Genomic DNA, 20,000 nt, shown 5'->3' with positions numbered 1-20,000 from the left:
TATGGAACCCTTGACGTCGTAAGCAACGGAGTGCCAACAACAAAGCTTTGGTATAGGGCTTTCCTATAAGGTGTTATCCACCCCTGATTGGAACTCTCCCGTGTGACATGTACGCATGCTCAGTGACTTGCTTTAACAGTTGCAATCAGCTGAATGCACATTGCCAGTGACATTTGACATAATTACCCACACTCTGTGGTCAGGATTCTTTTTTTGCTTTGATGTCGGTATCGAAGGGATTACCAGACACCGGACAATACAGTGAGAGCAGCTTTCACTCACATCGTGGTATTCGATGCTGTGTATGTGTCTGTCGTGGTAAAATATGCCACTCCTTAATTGTTGCTTTGCTTTCATCCATAGCACGAGGTAATTATGTCATTATCTGTGAAATTCGGCAACTTACAAAGATCAATACTTCACCGAGAGAAGATATAAGCTTCTGTTTATTCCTGTCTGAAGTATCGTCCGATACTTCAGACTTATCGTCCGATGAATTTACTTTGTTGACATTCTTCATCAACAGAAATTTTATTCCTTTCAACCTTTCAGTCAAGTCCGCCTTTCTTCCAGTAACATAGTGTCCATATAATCTTAAATATTTCTTTAACTCAGGCACAGTAAGTACTTCGATAGCTGAATCATCAAGCTGCTTTATATCCATGATAAGACGTAAAACAATAACAATGGCGTGGGTTAGTCTCCGGAAGTTTAATTATCTACATGGAGCGCCGCCTAGCCAAGGGCGATAACCTACTTATAGGAAAGCCCTATAGTTCCTATGGCTGGACGCCCTTCCTAACGCCAACTACTTTACAGTGTACTGGTGCTTTGCTCATGCTACTTGTAAGCCTAAGAAACTCGAATGGAGGGGCTTTATGCTAGCATAAGAGGGTTAAGGTATGAGGGAAAGAGCAGGTTCTTGCTGTAGGGGAGCTACAGAACCACTCACATTTAAGAGATAGTGAGAAATGATACAATAGTAGCTACAAAGGGACTAGTGGTGATAAGGGGTCCAGGAGGCACCTTCAAGTGACTAGTAGTGAGTGGGGACAAAGAAACTAGGAGTGTGAGTAGGTGAGAGTTTCCAAGAGTGTATGAGGGGACAGGAGATGGGGGAAACGGAGGAGGGAGGTAGGCAATGTGTGCAAAGGTTGGGCAAGGTTGAAGTGTGGATACAGGGGTAGGGATAAGCAATGGTGCATGAACTTGGGGGTTAGAGGAATGCAAGAAGAGAGAAGTAACAGGATAGCAATGATGAGAGAGAGAGAGAGAGAGAGAGAGAGAGAGAGAGAGAGAGAGAGAGAGAGAGAGTCAGGCATAGTGCATGAGAATAGAATTTGGTGGTCTAGTGGTGGAGATAGAGGAGATCAGTGTGGATGTAGAGAACAATATTAATGGATGAAAGATAGCTAACAAATGAAAATGGTTCTGGATAGCAAGAAAAAAAATGTGGTATCAGGAGGGGGGGAGCTACGGTGAGAGAGATGGAAGGGGAATGTGAGGAGGGAGACAGGGGTGGTGGTGGGGAGATATTTATTTATAATAATTTGATGATATAGTCTATAAAAGTAGTCAGGCTGTAATCCATACAAGCATGGATAAATGGACATAAAATGGTGATGACGATGGTGGCAGTGGTGGAAGTAATTTGATGATGATGAAGATGATGGTAATTGTGATGATGATAATTATGGTGGTGGTGGTGGTGATAGTGGTGGTGATAATGCTGATGGTGATAATGATGAAACCATTTTAAAATATAGTACTTGTAATAACAATATAAACAATGATGATGACTGATTAAATTTTATTTATAGTACTATAGATTTGAGTTAGGTAGAAGTGGTGGTAACTTGTGGTATCTAACAAACATTAATTGATTGGATATCTCCTCTTTACACACATGAATGACATGGGGCTATTTTTAACATGGTGGCTGGAGGTAGGTATACGGAAGTGGGTTTTATATGTCATCAAATACACAAAAATTTTTATGAAGTAAAAATAGTTTTGACATATTTTTCAATCCATGAATAATATAAAGAGAATAATATTAATAATCAAATTATTAGTATTATTAGAGGATAAAATATAAATGAAAGCACAGGCATGGCTGTGTAGTAAGACGTTTACTTCCTAACCACATGATTCCAGGTTCAGTTCCACTGTGTGACACCTTGGGCAAGTGTCTTCTACTTTAGCCTCAGGCTGACCAAAGCCTTGTGAGTGAATTTGGTAGACAGAAACTGAAAGAAACCCATCATATATATATATAGAGTCATCCCATAAATAATGCAGTTCTTTTACTCTTTTACTTGTTTCAGTCATTTGACTGCGGCCATGCTGGAGCACCGCCTTTAGTTGAGCAAATCAACCCCAGGACTTATTCTTTGGAAGCCTAGTACTTATTCTATCAATCTCTTTTGCCAAACCGCTAAGTTACGGGGACATAAACACACCAGCATCGGTTGTCAAGCGATGTTGGGGAGACAAACACAGACACACAAACACATACACACACATACATATACATATATATACACATATACGACGGGCTTCTTTCAGTTTCTGTCTACCAAATCCACTCACAAGGCTTTGGTTGGCCTGAGGCTATAGTAGAAGACACTTGCCCAAGGTGCCACGCAGTGGGACTGAACCCACAACCATGTGGTTGGTAAGCAAGCTACTTACCACACTTACCACACAGCCACTCATACTTCTTTTATTTTTCAAAACAAAATTCTTTTTTAATCTAAAATATACTCTCCTTCATTTTCTTCAATGCTCTTCCATCTATCTGGTACACTTGCAAGGCCCCTCTTCCAAAATTCATTTGTCCATGATGAAAAATACTCCTCCACTACTGTTCTGACCTTGTCTACAGAATTCATTTTTTTTTCCCTCCAAATGATTTTAAAGACTGTAGAATAAATGATAATCAGATGGGAGCAATGTCCAGCGAGTATGGTGGGTGAGGCATTGTTTTCCATTGAAACTGCTCCAGCCTTTGGAATGTCATCCTCACTATGTGGCCAAGCATTATCCTGATGGAAGAACACCTTTCATCTTGAAACCAAAGATGGTCGTTTTTCTTATAGTGCTGACTTAAGCTGCTCACTGTAGATCTCCTTTGTTATCGTTTGGTTTGGGTTTAAAAGTTCAAAGTAGACTAAACCTTTCATATCCCACCAAGCAGATAACAACAACTTATGTGGGTGAAGACCTTCTTTAGCCTGAGGTGCAAGTGTTTCTCCTTTCCCTACCCACTGTCTTTAGCACTTGATAGTTTTATAGAGAACCCATTTCTCTTCACCACTCACTATTCAGTCCAAAAATGGTTAATTCGTGAGACATGATAACAAAGAAGAGCACACATTCACACCCTGCATGCGATTAGACTCTTAAAGTTTGTGAGCAACTCACTGACCCAATTTGCTGACTTTTCTGATGGCACACAGGTGTCGATGAATGGTTCGATGACCAAATTCAAGCTTCTCTGCAAGTTCCTCAACAGTTACAATGGAATTTTGTTCTACCAGGGTTTGCAGGATGTCCTCATCGAGCTCTACAGATCTTTCAGGACGAGGCTAATTTTCTAGGCTGTAGGTTCCGGGTCAGAATTTCTGGAACCACTGCTGACACTGGCTTAGGCTTATTGTCCGATCCCCATATACTGCATTAATATTCCTTGCACTTTCCATTGCGTTGTTGCCTTTATTGAACCCATAAAGCAAAATATACCAAATATGCTTCTTTGTCACTTCCATTACAGCTTTGAAAAAAATAACTGTTAAAATCAAACTGTACTCTTCAAAATTTGCACTAAGAATAAGGACAAGGTAAAATTACTACCTGCTTTTATAGCAAGTTGATGCAGGTAGTTTATCCCATTCCCCTCCAACTTTTAGTTCATGCAATTGAAAAAACCACATTACTTATGGTATGACCCAATATATATATATATATATATATATATATATATATATATAGATAGATAGATAGATAGATAGATAGATATATACACATACACACACACACACATACATATATCTCTGTGTGCATGTGTGTGAGTGTGTGCCTTTGTGCCTGTGTTTGTTCCCCACTATTGTCTGACAACAAGTGTTGGTGCATTTACATCCCTGTAACATAGTGGTTCAGCGAAAGAAACTAATAGAATAAGTACCAGTTTTTAAAAAATTAGTACTGGGGTCAATTCATTCAAGGTCTTGCCCCAGCATGGCCACAGTCTAACGACTGAAACAAGTAAAAGGATAACAGAATGAAGAATACCCATTTACATGCAATCACACAATCACATAATTCTCTCTCTCTCTCTCCTTTTCTCTCTCCCTCCCCTCTCTTTCTCTCTCTCCTTTTCTCTCTCCCCTCTCTCTTTCTCTTTCTCTCTCTCTTTTTGTCTCTCTCTCTCTCTCTTTTTCTCTCGTACACACGCTAAATGAAACAAAGCAAAAATCCATCATCCCTCAAAAATGGATACATCACACCTTAAAAAGAAGTAAAAGAAACACAGAAAATATCAGAAAATACATCAACAAAAGACATTACAAAACATCAAGAACCCAAATCCTGTCACCCTCCCCTTCTCCAACAAAACAAAGTATGGAACACCAAAAGAGATTAAAAAAAAAGCAACAAAACAAAACAAGAAGAAACATCCATAATGATAACACAACGATGCTGTTAATTCTTCTGGCAGTGTTCCAGTCCAGTTGGCAGATGTGATTCTAATATTCTCTGCTCTATTTCTGATGCTCTGCCAGAGAGGATCGAAGCCCAGCTAACACTGGAACTGCGTTGTTCCAGAGGATATGGTTTCTCATGAATTACTGTGATTTTCTACACTCAACAGCTTCCTACACAGCTCTATTAATCACTGTCCAATTGATGGAATTGATTTCCTTTCCATAATTTAATCTCTCTCTCTCTCTCCTTCTCTCTCTCTCTTTTGCTCTCTCCCTCCTCTCTCTTCTTCTGCTCAGTCTCATTCTTTCCATGTATTTATTTATCTATCAATATCTATATCAATTTATCTTCCTATCATTTATATCATCATCATCATTATTTATATTGTTGTTATGGGTACTTTACTTAAAAATGCTTTCATCACCATCACCATCATCATCACCATCATCACCACCATCACCACCACCATTAGCATCACTATCATCACCATTTTATGTCCATTTATCCATGCTTGTATGGATTGGAGCCTGACCACTTTTTATAGACTATGTCATCAAATTATCATAAATAAATGCTTGTGTCATACTGACCACATAGAAATGAATTTTCGTTATTGAAAAATAACATTAAAAATAAAACTCTAGATTCTAGATGGTTACGAGAGAAGAAAACCCTGTCTATATTATTATGATAATTATGATCTGGATTTTTAAGCTGTAAGCAATCAAATCTTAAAAAGAAAATATCATTGTTTTTTTTTTAACATCTAATTTTCCATGCTTGCATGGTCGGATGGAATTTGTTGAGGTGGATTTTTTTATGGCTGAATGCTCTTCTTGTCGCCAACCTTCACTTGTTTCCAAGGAAGGTAATAATCTCTCATGGCCAGACATGTTTTCACAGAAAATTGGAAGCAAAGGACATCACTTGCACGATGGTGACACCTGTTTACAACTATTATACAATGTCAAGGCAAGGAGACAGTAACACACACACACACACACACACACACATTGACATAGGTAATGATGCATCCTATATTACTAAGTTGGCAATGAAAGGTAGCTGGCCAGATGGATTCTTGGAACTTTCAGACCAAGGGAGCAGGAAACAGTGATAGTCCTCTGGAGGACATTTATCTTACACCATTTTGCTCCCAACTATGGTCACCATATACTATAAAATTAATAGCAGAACTCAAGACAGTCCAACAAAGTTTCACAAAGAAGATAGACTCAGTGCAACAGATTAGCTGCTGGGAAAGACTCAAGTGGTTAAGACTTCTACTACTTGGAATGATGGCAGGAAAGATGTACTGCAAGATACATCTAGAAGAACTTTGAAGGACTTGTTCCAAACTTTAGCATTGAAAGTTATACAAATATCAGAACAGGGCACCATTGCATAGTGCCAAAGACTCCACTTTTGCCATCCAAATGCAGGACAAGACATTGCAATAACTTGGAATTCAAGGGTTTACAACTCTTTAATATCCTTCTGAAGGGCCTGAGAGACCAAACTTCTCTTGGGATCTTCTCCAATCAAGAGTCCCAGAGAAACCAACTTTATAGCAAGAAGCACATATGAGGGCAACAGCATCAGACTGCCACATTCATTAATGTCAACTATTAAAGAAGGATTAACGAAGGTATAGTAATACCAACTGGCAATACTCCAGCATTCTAGTAAAATGTATATGTATATGATGGGTTTCTTTCAGTTTCTGCCCACCAAATCCATTCTCAAGGCTTTGGTTGGCCCAGAGCTATAGTACGAAAATATAGGAGCAATTTTTGATAAGTTTACCTATAGCACATATTCTTCTTTGTATGTGGTCAATACAAGAAAATACCAAAAACATAATTGTCAAACAAAAACACACGAACCAGAGTTTATATGGAATTGAAAAATTACATAAGCCTGTTAGTGACATAATTAAAAGTAAGTATTTTATTATTTCAGCTGTAGTTTATTAATAACAATATCAGTTAGCTTAATTAATGATAGCTAATACTATCTAACTTTATGAAATTAATTACAGAAATCAAATTAACAACATTAGTAAAAATATGTAACTATAATTACTTACAACTCTTAACTAAAGAACAGAAGTAAAATAAATCAGTCATCACTTGCCTATGTCTGTATTTAAATGGTTTGCTGTCAGAAAGAATAATGAATTTAGAGAATAAAGAACAATATTAAAAAGATTAAAATGTATATCATATCTAAGCCAACAAACCATTTCAATATTATTAAGATAAATGTACAGTCTTAGATTTAATTCAATCATACAGAGAGCAATAAATAAAACAAAACAAAAACAAAAATGATGTAAAACAAAAAAGTACTGTTACAAATACACTACAAAAGAAACAAAAGTTTTAAGGAATCTATACAGGCGACTGTGATTAATTATGCAAATACTTTAAAGTTTGCAACATTTAAATCAAACAAGCGTATATTCTACTGAGTTTAACAACAGTCAGATTATAGGAGATAGATTGTTAAGAAACTAAAAGATATATCCCTGAAATATATTCTTTTATTCTTTTACTTGTTTCAGTCATTTGACTGTGGCCATGCTGGAGCACTGCCTTTAGTCGAACAAATCGACCCCAGGACTTATTCTTTGTAAGCCTAGTACTTATTCTATTGGTCTCTTTTGCCGAACCGCTAGGTTACGGGGACGTAAACACACTAGCATCGGTTGTCAAGTGAAGGTGGGAGGGACAAACATGGACACACAAACACACACACACACACACACATATATATATATATATATATATATATATATATATATATATGTATATATATATATATATATATATATATATATATATATATATATATATATATATATATACAATGGGCTTCTTTCAGTTTCCATCTACCAAATCCACTCACAAGGCTTTGGTCGGCCCAAGGCTATAGTAGAAGACACTTGCCCAAGGTGCCACGCAATAGGACTGAACCCAGAACCATGTGGTTGGTTAGCAAGCTACTTACCACACAGCCACTCCTGCACACTTATATCATCATCATATCATCATCTGCTTCCCATGCTGGCATGGGTTGGATGGTTTGACAGGAGCTGGCTAGGCAGAAGACTGCACCATATTTTGCTGTCTGTTCTGGCATGGTATTTATGGCTTCTTAACACCAACCACTCAGCAGAATAGACTGAGTGCTTTTTATGTGGCACCAGCACATGCGAGGTCAGTTTTAGCAAGGTTTTTACAGCTGGATGCCCTTCCAGAAGCCAACCACTTTACAGTGTGGACTGGATGCTTTTTAAGTGGCACCAGCACTGACAGGGTCACCAAGTAACATGCCAGATAAGGATCCTTTGAGAGGGGAGGAGGCATTGGAGGTGATCTTGTGCTAAATGGTGTAAGGTTAGAGAGTGGCAGACAGACAGAAACAGGTATCTTGCTGGGAGAGAGAGAGAGAGAGAGAGAGAGAGAGAGAGAGAGAGAGAGAGAGAGAGAATGGGTGGCAAAATGCCAGGGTGTGCTCACAAGGAACAAAGGTTACAATATAAATGGGATGGTAGAAAAGAGCCAGGGAGAGATAAGTGTTGGTAAATGGAGGGGCATACCCTTAAGACATGGGGTCGGAATATAAATGGTAGGGTATTGCCATGGTGCATGAGTAAAGAGTAGAGACTTCATATGAATGCAAGGAGTGTGGGGGTGGGGTATGCAATGACTAGTAAAACCTGGGAATATAGAGGGGTGGGGGATAACAGGATAGCAATGATGCAGTGAGCAGGGTAGTAAGGGCAAGATTGGGGAGTAAGGGACAAGCATAAGCATAGTGCATTATAAGAGGAAATGTGAGGGAGAGGAGAGATGTAGTTTGTTTTGTTGAGGTTAGGTGTGGATAAAGTTACATGTGGGTGGCACCTACAGTAACGTCTAGAACTCAGTTTTGCTGAAGTAGGAGGGATGTCTTCTCAAGAACCTCATATCACCAGACATCTCAATCCATTATCATCTCCTCTGTGAGGCTAAAAGTTTTGAGTTTGGTCCTCACCACTTCATCCCATGTCTTCCTGAGTCTCTTTCATCCACAGGTGCCATCCACTCTCAGTAAACAACACTTTTTATACAGCTGTCTTCATTCATATGCATCACATGTCCAAACCAATGTAGTCTTCTTTTTTTGCATGCTACATCTGATTCCCCTTATACCCAACTTCTCTCTCAACACATTTGCACTTTGTTATACCTGCACATTAATGTTACACATCCAATGGAGCATACTACCTTCATTCCTCTCTAGTCTATACATGTCCTCTGCATTCAGAGCCCAGGTCTCACTACTGTGGAGTATAGCCATTCATACACAAGCATCATATAATCTACCTTTCACTCTGAGAGTCCTTTAGTCTATATTAAGTCTATAAAAAAATCTTAAGAGAGTTCATAACTGCTCCACCGAACCATTGCAGCAAGCATAGGATCAATAGGATCAAAGATCAAATCTCAGAGGCCACAAAACAAGAGATGAAATTTTGAGTCATTAAAAACACAGGCAAAATTATTTCAATTTCAGACTGGGATAAAAATCCTTCCCAATTAATATAAACTCCTAGGGCTGGTTTCCTGGTTTCTGTGACCATTATTAATTATTATCATCATCATCATCATCATCATCATCATTATTATTATTATTATTGTTGTTGTTGTTGTTGTTGTTGTTGTTGTTGTTGTTGTTGTTGTTGTTGTTGTTGTTGTTGTTGTTGTTGTTGTTGTTGTTGTTGTTGTTGTTGTTGTTGTTGTTGTTGTTGTTGTTGTTGTTGTTGTTGTTGTTGTTGTTATTATTATTATTATTATTATTATTATTATTATTATTATTATTATTATTAGTAGTAGTAGTAGTAGTAGTAGTAGTAGTAGTAGTAGTAGTAGTAGTAGTAGTAGTATTATTATTGCTGTTAAGATGGTGGACTGGCAGACTCATTCACCTGTCAGATAAAATGCTTAGCAGCATTTCTTTTCAGCATTATGTTCTGAATTCAAATTCTACCCAAGTTAATTTTGCCTTTCAGCCTCTTAAGGTTGATAAAATAAATACCAGTTGAATACTGGAGGTCAATCTAATCAACTTAACCCCTCCCCCAAACTTGCTAGTCTTGTGCCAAAAGTAGAAACCATTATTATTATTATTGTTGTTGTTGTTGTTGTTAAGGTGGCATGCTGGCAAAATTGTTAGCATGTCTAACAAAATGCTTAATGGCATTTCTTCTGGCTCCTTTACATGTTGAGCTCAAATCCTTTCATCCTTATGGGATTGACAAAGTAAAGTCGTAAAGTACCAGTCTGTGTTAGGGTTGATGTAAGCGAATAGCCCCTCCCCTCAATATTGCCAGCCTTGAGCCAAAATAAGCAACATTATTATCATACGTACTTTACTGGATTAATTTTAACCTTGCACAGAAAGGCAAATACAAAAAAAAAAAAAAAAGGAAAAAAAAAAAAAGAAAACCACATTAAAATTGTATTTTTCAGCTGAGATGTTTCAGTGTCCATTGACTATCTTTATATAACCTTGATAACTGTGAAAGAGAAACACACCAGAAACCAGGCCTTCCGTTGTCTCAGAAGCTTAAATGTCAGAGACATTTTCTACAATAACACTATTGTACTGATAGGATGCTCTGATATGTTTGTTTAAGTCTACTTGAGGTTAAGTCAAAAACTAAACTGTCTACATCTGATGAAATAATACAGTATCTGTGTGTAAAATCTAAAACAATCCACAGAGACTTGTGTCTTTAGAGAAAAGAAAATGTCATTCCTGAGTCAGCTGTCCATCAGCTAGTCAATAAGTCTAGTTCACTTGAAAATTCTCTGAAACTAATATACTTAAGTTCTTATTTGCCATATCTCTGCCCTACCAGTGTTATCTATTTACCAAGATAATCTCTCAAGTAGAACCATCCTCTCTCTCTCTCTCTCTCTCTCTCTCTCTCTCTCTCTCTCTCTCTCTCTCTCTCTCTCTCTCTCTCTCTCTCACACACACACACACTTTTTTAAAATATAGCTAAAGCACATTTCATTACGTCTATTAAAAGACTGGGTTTATTCTTCGTGAACTTGTGAAAAATCTTCCAAGCCATATAACTAAGTGCAAATATATCCCACATTAAAGTATTTGTCACACCACATCTGGGACAAAACAACACAGCACATATTCAGACACACAAAGAGCTTGTATGAAGTTGCTCAACCTACTGGATAAAGCAGCTAAATCTCCCTCAGGACTCCGAGTAATAACAGAGTGCATCTTAACCCTCAAATAAACAATAATATGACACTCTGTTGGTTACAACGAGGGATCTAGTTGATCCAATCAACTGAACAGCCTGTTTATGAAATTAATGTGGAAGGGGTTGAGCACTCCACAGACACATATACTCTTAATGTAGTTCTCTGGGAGATCCAGCATAACACAGAACGTGATAAGGCTGGCCCTTTAAATAAAAGTACTACTAACACCAACCACTCCACAGAGTGGACTCAGTGCTTTTTACATGGCACTAGCACAAACAAGTTTAGTTTTGGCATGATTTTTACAGCTGGATGCCCTTCCAAATGCCAACCATGTTAGAGTGTGGACCGGATGCTTTTAATGTGGCATCAGTGCTGGCAGGGTAACCAAGTAACTCACAAGACAAGAAATTATGAGAGGGGCAGGGCATTTGAGGAGGGGAACTTGCATCAGAGGACGAAAGGTTAGAGTGAGATAAAGAGACAGAGAGACTGAAAACAGAATGAGCATTAGAGGTGATGCAGTATCAGATAATGAAAGGTTAGAGTGTAACAGAGAAACAGAGAAATGACAATAGGTGTCTTGCTATAGAGGAGGTACATACATGGTTACTCAGTGAGAGAGAGAAAGGGAGAGAGGAAAGAGAAGTAAGAGATAGAGAGTGAGAGAAGTACGAGAAAGAGGCCAGAAACAAGTGTGTTGACATAAAGGAGATACTTGGTTCAATAGTCAGAGGAAAAGCAAGAGGAGAGAGAGAGAGAGAGTGACCAAAGGCAAAGAGAGAGAGAGTGACCAAAGGCAAAGAGAGAGAGAGTGACCAAAGGCAACTTGAGAGAGAGAGAGAGAGTGTAGGAAACAGCAAAAGTGGAAGGGAGAGTAGAAGAGGGATGGTGTAGTGTTAGGGTATACTCAAAAGTAACAAGAACATGAGCACAGAACCTGGGTAGAAAAATAGGGTGTGGGTGTTGGGGGTGTGGGGAGCAGCGATACAGTGAGCAGGTCAGTGAGGGCAAGAAAGGGGACTGGAAAACAATCATAATTTATGAAGAGAAAGAGAAAGATGCAGTTAGAAGAGGAGACGCATTGCTGGGAATTGAACTCACAACCTCTAAGCCAAGTGCTTTCACAAACAATAATATAAAATACAAAGAAACATTGAATAAGGTAGTTGATACACTATGCCTGGAAACATAACAAGATGGCCAAAACTGGAACATCTTCAGTTTCTTAGGGTAGAGTGGGTGAAAAGTGTGTTGTTACATGTGGGTGTAACACAACTTTTCTAGCACTCAGTTTCATGGATGGGTTCTCTCTAGAACCTCATATCACCAAACATCTCAGGCCACTGTCATTTCCTCTGTGAGTCTCAACATCCTAAGATCAGTCCTCACTACTTCATCCCATGTCTTCCTGGGTCTCCCTCTTCTATAGGTACCATCCACTTTCAGCGACAGGTGCTTCCGTATACAACAGTCGTCACTCATATGCATCACATGTCCAAACCAACACATTCTCCTCTCCTTTTCACATACCACATTTAATCCCTCTTATACCTAACTTTTCCCTCAACACAGTTGTGCTTTGTCAGTCATGCACATTGACGCTGTAAATCCAATGGAGCACACTACCTTCATTCCTCTCCAGTTTACACATGTCCTCCACAGTCAGAGCCCATGTCTCACTACCATGTAACATAACCGTTCTCACACAAGCATCATCCAATCTACCTTTCACTCTGAGAGATAGTTCTTTTGCTGCCAACAAAGGTAGTAGTTCTCTGAACTTTTTCCACCTTACTCTTATTCTAGAAACAATACTTTCGGAGCATCTACCACCGTTGCTAATTTGGTCACCTAAATAGCAGAAACTATCTCCTACCTGAAGAAAGCCTGCTGAGCATTTGAGAGAATTTAAGTCTCTCGTGGTCTTAGTACTTACTATTCCTGCACATCTGCCACACATGAAAGCAACCTTACCTGATAACCTTAACACAATTCCACTGCTTCTCTTATGCATCCATAGATTACACTTGGTGTAGCAAATGGAATTACATCCCACTCCTTTCTCACTAACAACAACTTTAGTCTTAACTAAGTTAACTTTAAGGCCCTTTGATGCCAGGTTTTACTTCCAAACCTGGAACTTCTTTTTCAATTCTGCTACAGAGTCTGCAATAAGAGCAAGATTATCAGTATATAGTAGTTCCCATGGGCATCCAGTTTTGAATTCATCTGTTATGGCCAGGAAGTACCAAGGCAGAACAGGTATCTCAAGTAATTTAGAATATTTAATATCCCGTCATCAGAGACAAGGTGAGTATGTATGGAAGTTCTAGGCAGGGAAATTCACAGTCAATAAGGAATAAAATAATGAATTAAATGGTAGATAGAAGAATGAAGAGTAAAGCAGTAGATAGAAGAATACTGACAGGAGAATAAAGTTCACAGCTCATCTTCCAGAGGGTATGGAGGTTGGTCCGTACTTCCATGAAGGTATAGGCCCTTAGGTATAACCCCAGGTAAAACCATCTGTCTGTCATATATATGTATACATATATGTGTGTGTGTGTGTGTGTGTATATATATATGTATATATATATATATATATATATATATATATATATATATATATATATATATATATATACACACACACAGAGAATGTGGACCATTGTTATATGGGAAAAGGTTCTCATTAAAGATGAAAGGAAGGGTCTATAAGAGTTGTGAGAGAGCTGCAATGCTGTATGGGAGTGAGACATGGTGTCTGAGAGAGAGAGAGAGATGGTAATTTTGAGAAGGACTGAGAGAGCAATGGTGAGAGAAGTGTGTAGGGTGTAGCTGTTTGATAAGAGGAGAACGGAGGATTTGATGGGAATGCTGGGGTTAGAGGAATCGGTGGACGAATGGAGTGAGGTGGTATGGGCATGTGTTGAGGAGGGATGAAGAGCATGTTCTGAGGAAGGTGATTACATTTGAATGCAGTGCGAAAGGTAGACCGAGGAAAAGGTGGAGAGGACAGGTGGAGGAGGAGATTGGGAGGGTTGGTTTGGAAAAGGAGGACGCCCAAAACCAGGCTAGATGGCAAGATGGTGTGAGGGCAGTTGCAATGGCATTGAGGTAGATCTGGCCACCCCCGTTAATGGGGACAAAACCCGGATTTAAAACACTGGATGATGATGATGATGACACACACATACATGTATACAGACAGACAGACACGTGTGTGAGTTTTTCAATTTGTCTCACCCCACCCCACTGCTTGATAACAAGTGTTGATTTGTTTACAGTTGTAACTTAGTGGTTTGACAAAAGAGATTGATAGAATAAATATCAGTTTTTTTTTCTTAGATAATCACTGGAGTTAATTCTTTGGACTAAACACTTCAAAGTAGTGCTCCAGCATTGCCACAATTCAATGACTAAAACAAGTGAAAGATAAAAGATTTTCATTCTCTTTCCCATGTGCATCACATAGCTGAAGAGCTTTGAGGTTCCCCTAATAGCTGTAGATCAGGCTGTGGGAATGCTTTGATGCCTCCAAATGTATCACTTTGTATCTAAGTAGTTTTTAATGATTCTAGCTTTGGTAGAGTTTCTTTTTTTTTTTTCACAAGATTGGCCATGCTGATGGATGGATTTGCTCTGTTAAATCATTTTAAACCACATAGAAAGCTACATGTACACTTGCAATTGCTGCAAGTACCATTGAAATGAACAGAAAATATCTTCTCTAACTTAAAGTTTAACTTAAACTGTTGCATTCTCTGCCTTGACAACCCTAACCCTAACCCTAACCCTAACCCTAACCCTAACCCTAACACCAACCACTCCGAGAGTGTAGTGGGTGATTTTACGTGCCACCGGCACGAAGGCCAGTCAGGCAGTACTGGCAACGGCCACGCTCAAAATGGTGTATTTTACGTGCCACCTGCACAGGAGGCAGTCCAGCAGTACTGGCAACAAACTCGCTCAATACATTGCAAATATTAGCACTTAACGTGTGTTACTTATTCAGATATAACATCTTTAAAAGGGTCTCATCTTTGCCACCCAATCCTGTATGCCTGTATATGTATGTGTGTATACGTATGTGTTTGTGTGTGTGTATTGTATGAATGCATGTGTGGTTTGGTTAACTGGGAGCTAAAATTTTGTTCAGACTGCATGTCATTTCCCACATAAAACCAACCACAATATTCAGTTTTAATGAATCACATTTATTTCCATGTTGACATTACAAAGGTTACTTCTCAAAGGTAGTAAAACAAAATGCTTGTAGGGAGTGTTTGAGAATATATGTTTGGTATTAGAAGAAAATGTAAATCTTCATGGTTGGTGAGGTGTTCTTTAGGGTTAGGGTTAGGGTTAGGGTTGTTCTCAAAAAAGCCCTTGCTGTCCTCTACTAGTGCTCGCTCTTTTCCTTTGTTTACTGGATTGTACTTTCCACACATATCAATTTGTAACCATCATTTGGCATGAAACTGAATGGAATTTTTCAGTACTCTCAACACACAAACAAATGTACTGGGAGAGCAATTGACTAAAATATAGGCTTAGGTCACCTGATATGTCATGGGGATCGTTCGTTACTGAGCTGATTCAATTTCGAATGTTAAATATGTTAAATACTGCTACATATGTTTGCATATATCAATATATATATATATATATATATATATGTAAATATATAAAAACAAAAAGATAAAGAGAGCAAAGGTAAGGTTGGAGAAGTGTTTTATGGATAGAGTCTTACAGCTGTTTCTGGGAAACAGCTGTAAGACTCTATCCATAAAATACTTCTCCAACCTTACCTTTGCTCTCTTTATCTTTTGTTTTTATATATTTACATATACACACGCTAATACACGACTTATAATACCCAATCCTATTCATACAACGACTGGGGCAAACTAGTCGGTATATAGCACTTACTCGGTATTACCTGTATCCTCCTGGGTTTGGTTAAATCCAATACCCTCCTCAACCTTATATATTTGGTGTAAATTTGCTTCAGCTTTATATTACATTATATTACATTAATCCTATTAATGTAATATAATGTAATATAATGCAATATAAAGCTGAAGCAAATTAACACCAAATATACAGTGCGTGTGTTTTTATTGGCTAAACTGGCAATATGACCATCCCCAAGTACAACAACATCTGTTTCAACACACGATTTCACATCAAAAATCTTGCAAAACAAATATGTATATATATATATATATATATATATATATATATATATATATATATATATATATATATATATATCTATATATATATATATATATAAATATATATATATATATGTATAAATATATATATATATAGAGAGAGAGAGAGACAGAGAGAGAAAGAGAGAGGGTTATCCCATAAATAATGCAGTTTTTTCAATTACATGTACTAAAAGTCGGAGGGAGACAGGATAAACGACCTGCATCAACTTGCTATAAAGGCAGATAGTAATTTTACTTTCTCCTTATTCTTAGTGCAAGTTTTGAAGAGTGTAATGGAAGTGACAAAGGAGGATATTCAGCATATCTTGCTTTATGGGTTCAATAAAGGCAACAACGCAATGGAAAGTGCAAGGAATATTAAAGCAGTATATGGGGATTGGACAATAAGTGTAAGCCAGAATCAATGGTGGTTCCAAGAATTCTGAGTCGGAAACAACAGCCTAGAAGACGAGACTCATCCTGAAAGATCTGTAGGACTTGATGAGGACATCCTACAAACCCTGGTGGAACAAAATCCCATTGTAATTGTTGAGGAACTAGCAGAGAAGCTTGGATTTGGTCGATTTGATGGAGGGGGTGAGCTAATATGTCGCAGGAATATTTGATCAGTATAAACAAATCATTTGTGCAGGTCATTTGGCAAAAGCTGAATGCTCATATGTCGTTTTCGATGGGAGAGTCCATTATTTATATACATACATATATATATATATATATATATATATATATATATATATATATATATATATATATGTACGTATGTATACAGAAAGAGAAAGAGAGAGAGAGTTGAAATTTACAGAGAAACAAAAGATGAAGACAGGTGTATAAACAACAAGCAGGTGTATTAGTTTGATGCTTGGGAAGGTGAGAAAGTCTTTTATGTTTCAAGCCTACACTTCAGCAGAAAGGAACACAAGAAAATAAACAGAGAGAGAATAATAATAATTTGTAGATTTAACGGTCAATCATGGCTGAATAGGGAGGAGCAAGCCTGTTTTCTCTTGGTAGTTGCTGTTGCGAAAGAGGTAGTATGGAAGATGAGAGGGAAAGAAATTGCAACAGGCATGTTCATCTCCAGTCTCGAGCTAATTGACTTTTTCGCTTTCCACATAAAATGGAAAATAAAGCTGGAGAAGAAATGCCTGTCGCAAAGTGTATATTGTAAAAGATGGAAGTCTGTAGCAAGTATGTTGCGAGCGAAAGAACCTGTCTAAATGAGAACCGAAAAAGGAGAAAGCAAAGTTTTCAGTGTGAGTATGTGTTTGTGGGGTCAACCGCGTCCTCCGCTTCATTTTTCGTAAATCACTCATTCTCATTTAATTGTATATATTTTAATTGTTTATTCATACGTTTGATCCCCTGACCCCAATGTTTGATTTGTCTGTCCTCGTATCGTCCCCTCTTTTTCTCAACCTCATGGTTAATAAAGAAATTGATTATATATATAATCACAATATATATATATATATATATATATATATATATATATATATATATATATATATATATATATATATATTTACACATATAGATGCATGTATTAAAACACACAACTGTATATTAGTAAATTTGTATGCGTGCTTGTAGATGGATAAATAAATAGATAGATAAGCCACATGTGTATCCTAGTAATACACTAGATACACTACGTCCTTACAGGCTGTAAGAGATGACTAAAAGAGTTAGCGACTGGAAGGGCATCTAGCAGTATAACATTCCCACAGAAAATCCATCCAACCAATTCCAGCATGGAAAAGTGGATGTAAAACAAAGATGATGAAGTTGATGATGATAGATAAACAGATAGATAGATAGATAGATAGATAGATAGACAGACAGATGGTTAGATAGATAGATAGATAGATAGATAGATAGATAGATAGATAGATCGATAGATGGATACAGACATGTATAAACAAATGTATGTATAGATAAGGATTATAGTTAAGTACTTTCCAGGAGTGTAAGTAATATGTGTGTGTGTGTGGGTGTTTGTGGGTGTGTGTTTGTGTGTGTGTGTGTGTGTGTGTGTGTGTGTGTGTGTGTTTATACAATAAAATCACATCTCGTCAGAGTGACTGATTGAATGATTGGAGTACTTAATCGATTGATGAATAATCTCATTTGAATTCATCTTGAAATGAATTAATTGTTTGAATTAACGAGATATTGCAATAGCTGAGTGAATAACATGTCAGCCTGATCACGCACAGATTGTGCTGTTTGTCACAAGCACTACACTACATCACTCCTATTTCTAACAGCAACAAGTCTAACCAGCCTACCTTACACATAAACTGCCATACTTCTGCCCTAATTACTTATCCCAGTTACACCATTTTATTTTTCTCTTACACCTAACCCTGCTCTAGCTATATATGTCCTAACTACACCACTTCATATCTTTTGTATCCTATCTTACAACAAACTCCACATCTCAACCATCTCACTGCATACCTCTCATACTCTACATTTACATCAGCCATATATTTAAATATCCCACTTCACATCTCTTCTGCTACCCTACATATGCTAAATACTCCACATCACATCATCTCTCCTATCCAACTGCATCCCCAGCTACACAGTGTAAGCCTTGTCTGACCAAAACATTTTCATGTTTGTTCTAAACATCCATGCTTTTTTTTTTCAGATTTTTAGTTAGCTTTATTTCATATGTTCTAAGTAAATAATAAATAATAAAAAATGATCTTTGTTTATCTTAATTTTGAAAAGTAAGAGAAGTATTAAAAAAAACCGCATTATTTATGGGAAGACCCCAATATAAATTTATATAAAAATTATCAGATAAAAGAAAAGACATGAAAGAATAGCTGTTCATTCCATTTGTTGACAACTGTTTCATAATTTGTGTTAGTTACATAAGTGATGCTACATCACCTGTCACACACAAATATACATATAAATATGTAAATGTGTGTGTGTGTATACATGCATATATACAGGGTACGGTGAATAAACTGTCATCTAAACTATGGAAAAAAAAAAATAGCACTGACATCTCATTTTAACAGATATATTTACTAAAATTACATAAAAATATCTTGAAATACTAAAGAGTAAATTTATTCTATAGAATTGCCATTGGCTTCAAAACCAAGGCCTCCAGATGACTTCAGAATCTCCTGTAACTTTTCTGCACAGTCTCCTCGTTTAAGTTGGTGAATGTTGCCATAATCCTTGCCTTCAGTTCATCTTTGGTGTTACAAGGGGTTTTGTTGGTCTCTCGTTCAACTGCACCCTATACATAATAATCAAGGGGGTTACAGTCTGGGGAGTTAGGTGGCCAGATGTTAGGGGTAATGTGGTCACAGAAATTGTCTGACAGTCATGACTGGGTTCTCTTGCTTGTGTGGCATGGTGCAGAGTCCTTTTGCCAGACATAGGGTCTTCCAGCAGCCACCCTCTTGACTCAGGGCAACACTACCTCCTCCAGGAACTTGATATAGGTTTCTGTGTTGAGTCTGAGGCTGTGTGGAAAGATGAATAGTGGCATAATGTCACCATCACTAGTGATCACTCCAAACACCAAGATGTTAACTGGATGTTTGAATTTTATCCCTCTCAGTACATTTCCTCAGATTGACACCCAAATACTCTGAAATGTTCATACCGAAGCTTCAAGTGTGAATGCCAAGCAGTACAGCATGTCTTTTCCAAAATTCTAGCAGAGTGAATTGTGTCATAGTGCTGTTTTTATCACAGATGGTGCCCAACTGAACCTACTATACTGTGTAGTCAA

General features: G+C 37.6%; 1 protein-coding gene across 2 annotated transcripts in view; it reads right to left on the bottom strand.

Annotated features, from left to right (window-relative positions):
* The window catches only part of LOC149134979 (potassium channel subfamily K member 1-like), a 116,076-nt gene that overhangs the window by 6,475 nt on the left and 89,601 nt on the right, over nt 1–20,000 (bottom strand). The window contains exon 2 of one of the 2 annotated variants that reach the window (XM_089353631.1): nt 6,798–6,867. The exons of the other annotated variant lie outside the window; for it this stretch is intronic. Within the exon in view, the coding sequence (XP_089209757.1) occupies nt 6,836–6,867 (32 nt within the window). The 3' untranslated portion in view covers nt 6,798–6,835. Of the gene's footprint in view, nt 1–6,797; nt 6,868–20,000 lie in introns of those variants that run through there. 2 annotated transcript variants of the gene reach the window in all.

This window comes from Octopus bimaculoides, chromosome 6 (assembly GCF_046866305.1).
Source record: "Octopus bimaculoides isolate indiv1 chromosome 6, ASM4686630v1, whole genome shotgun sequence".
Lineage (NCBI taxonomy): Eukaryota > Metazoa > Mollusca > Cephalopoda > Octopoda > Octopodidae > Octopus > Octopus bimaculoides.
Note: the sequence above shows the minus strand (reverse complement) of the source record. Positions and strands in the feature narration are given on the sequence as shown.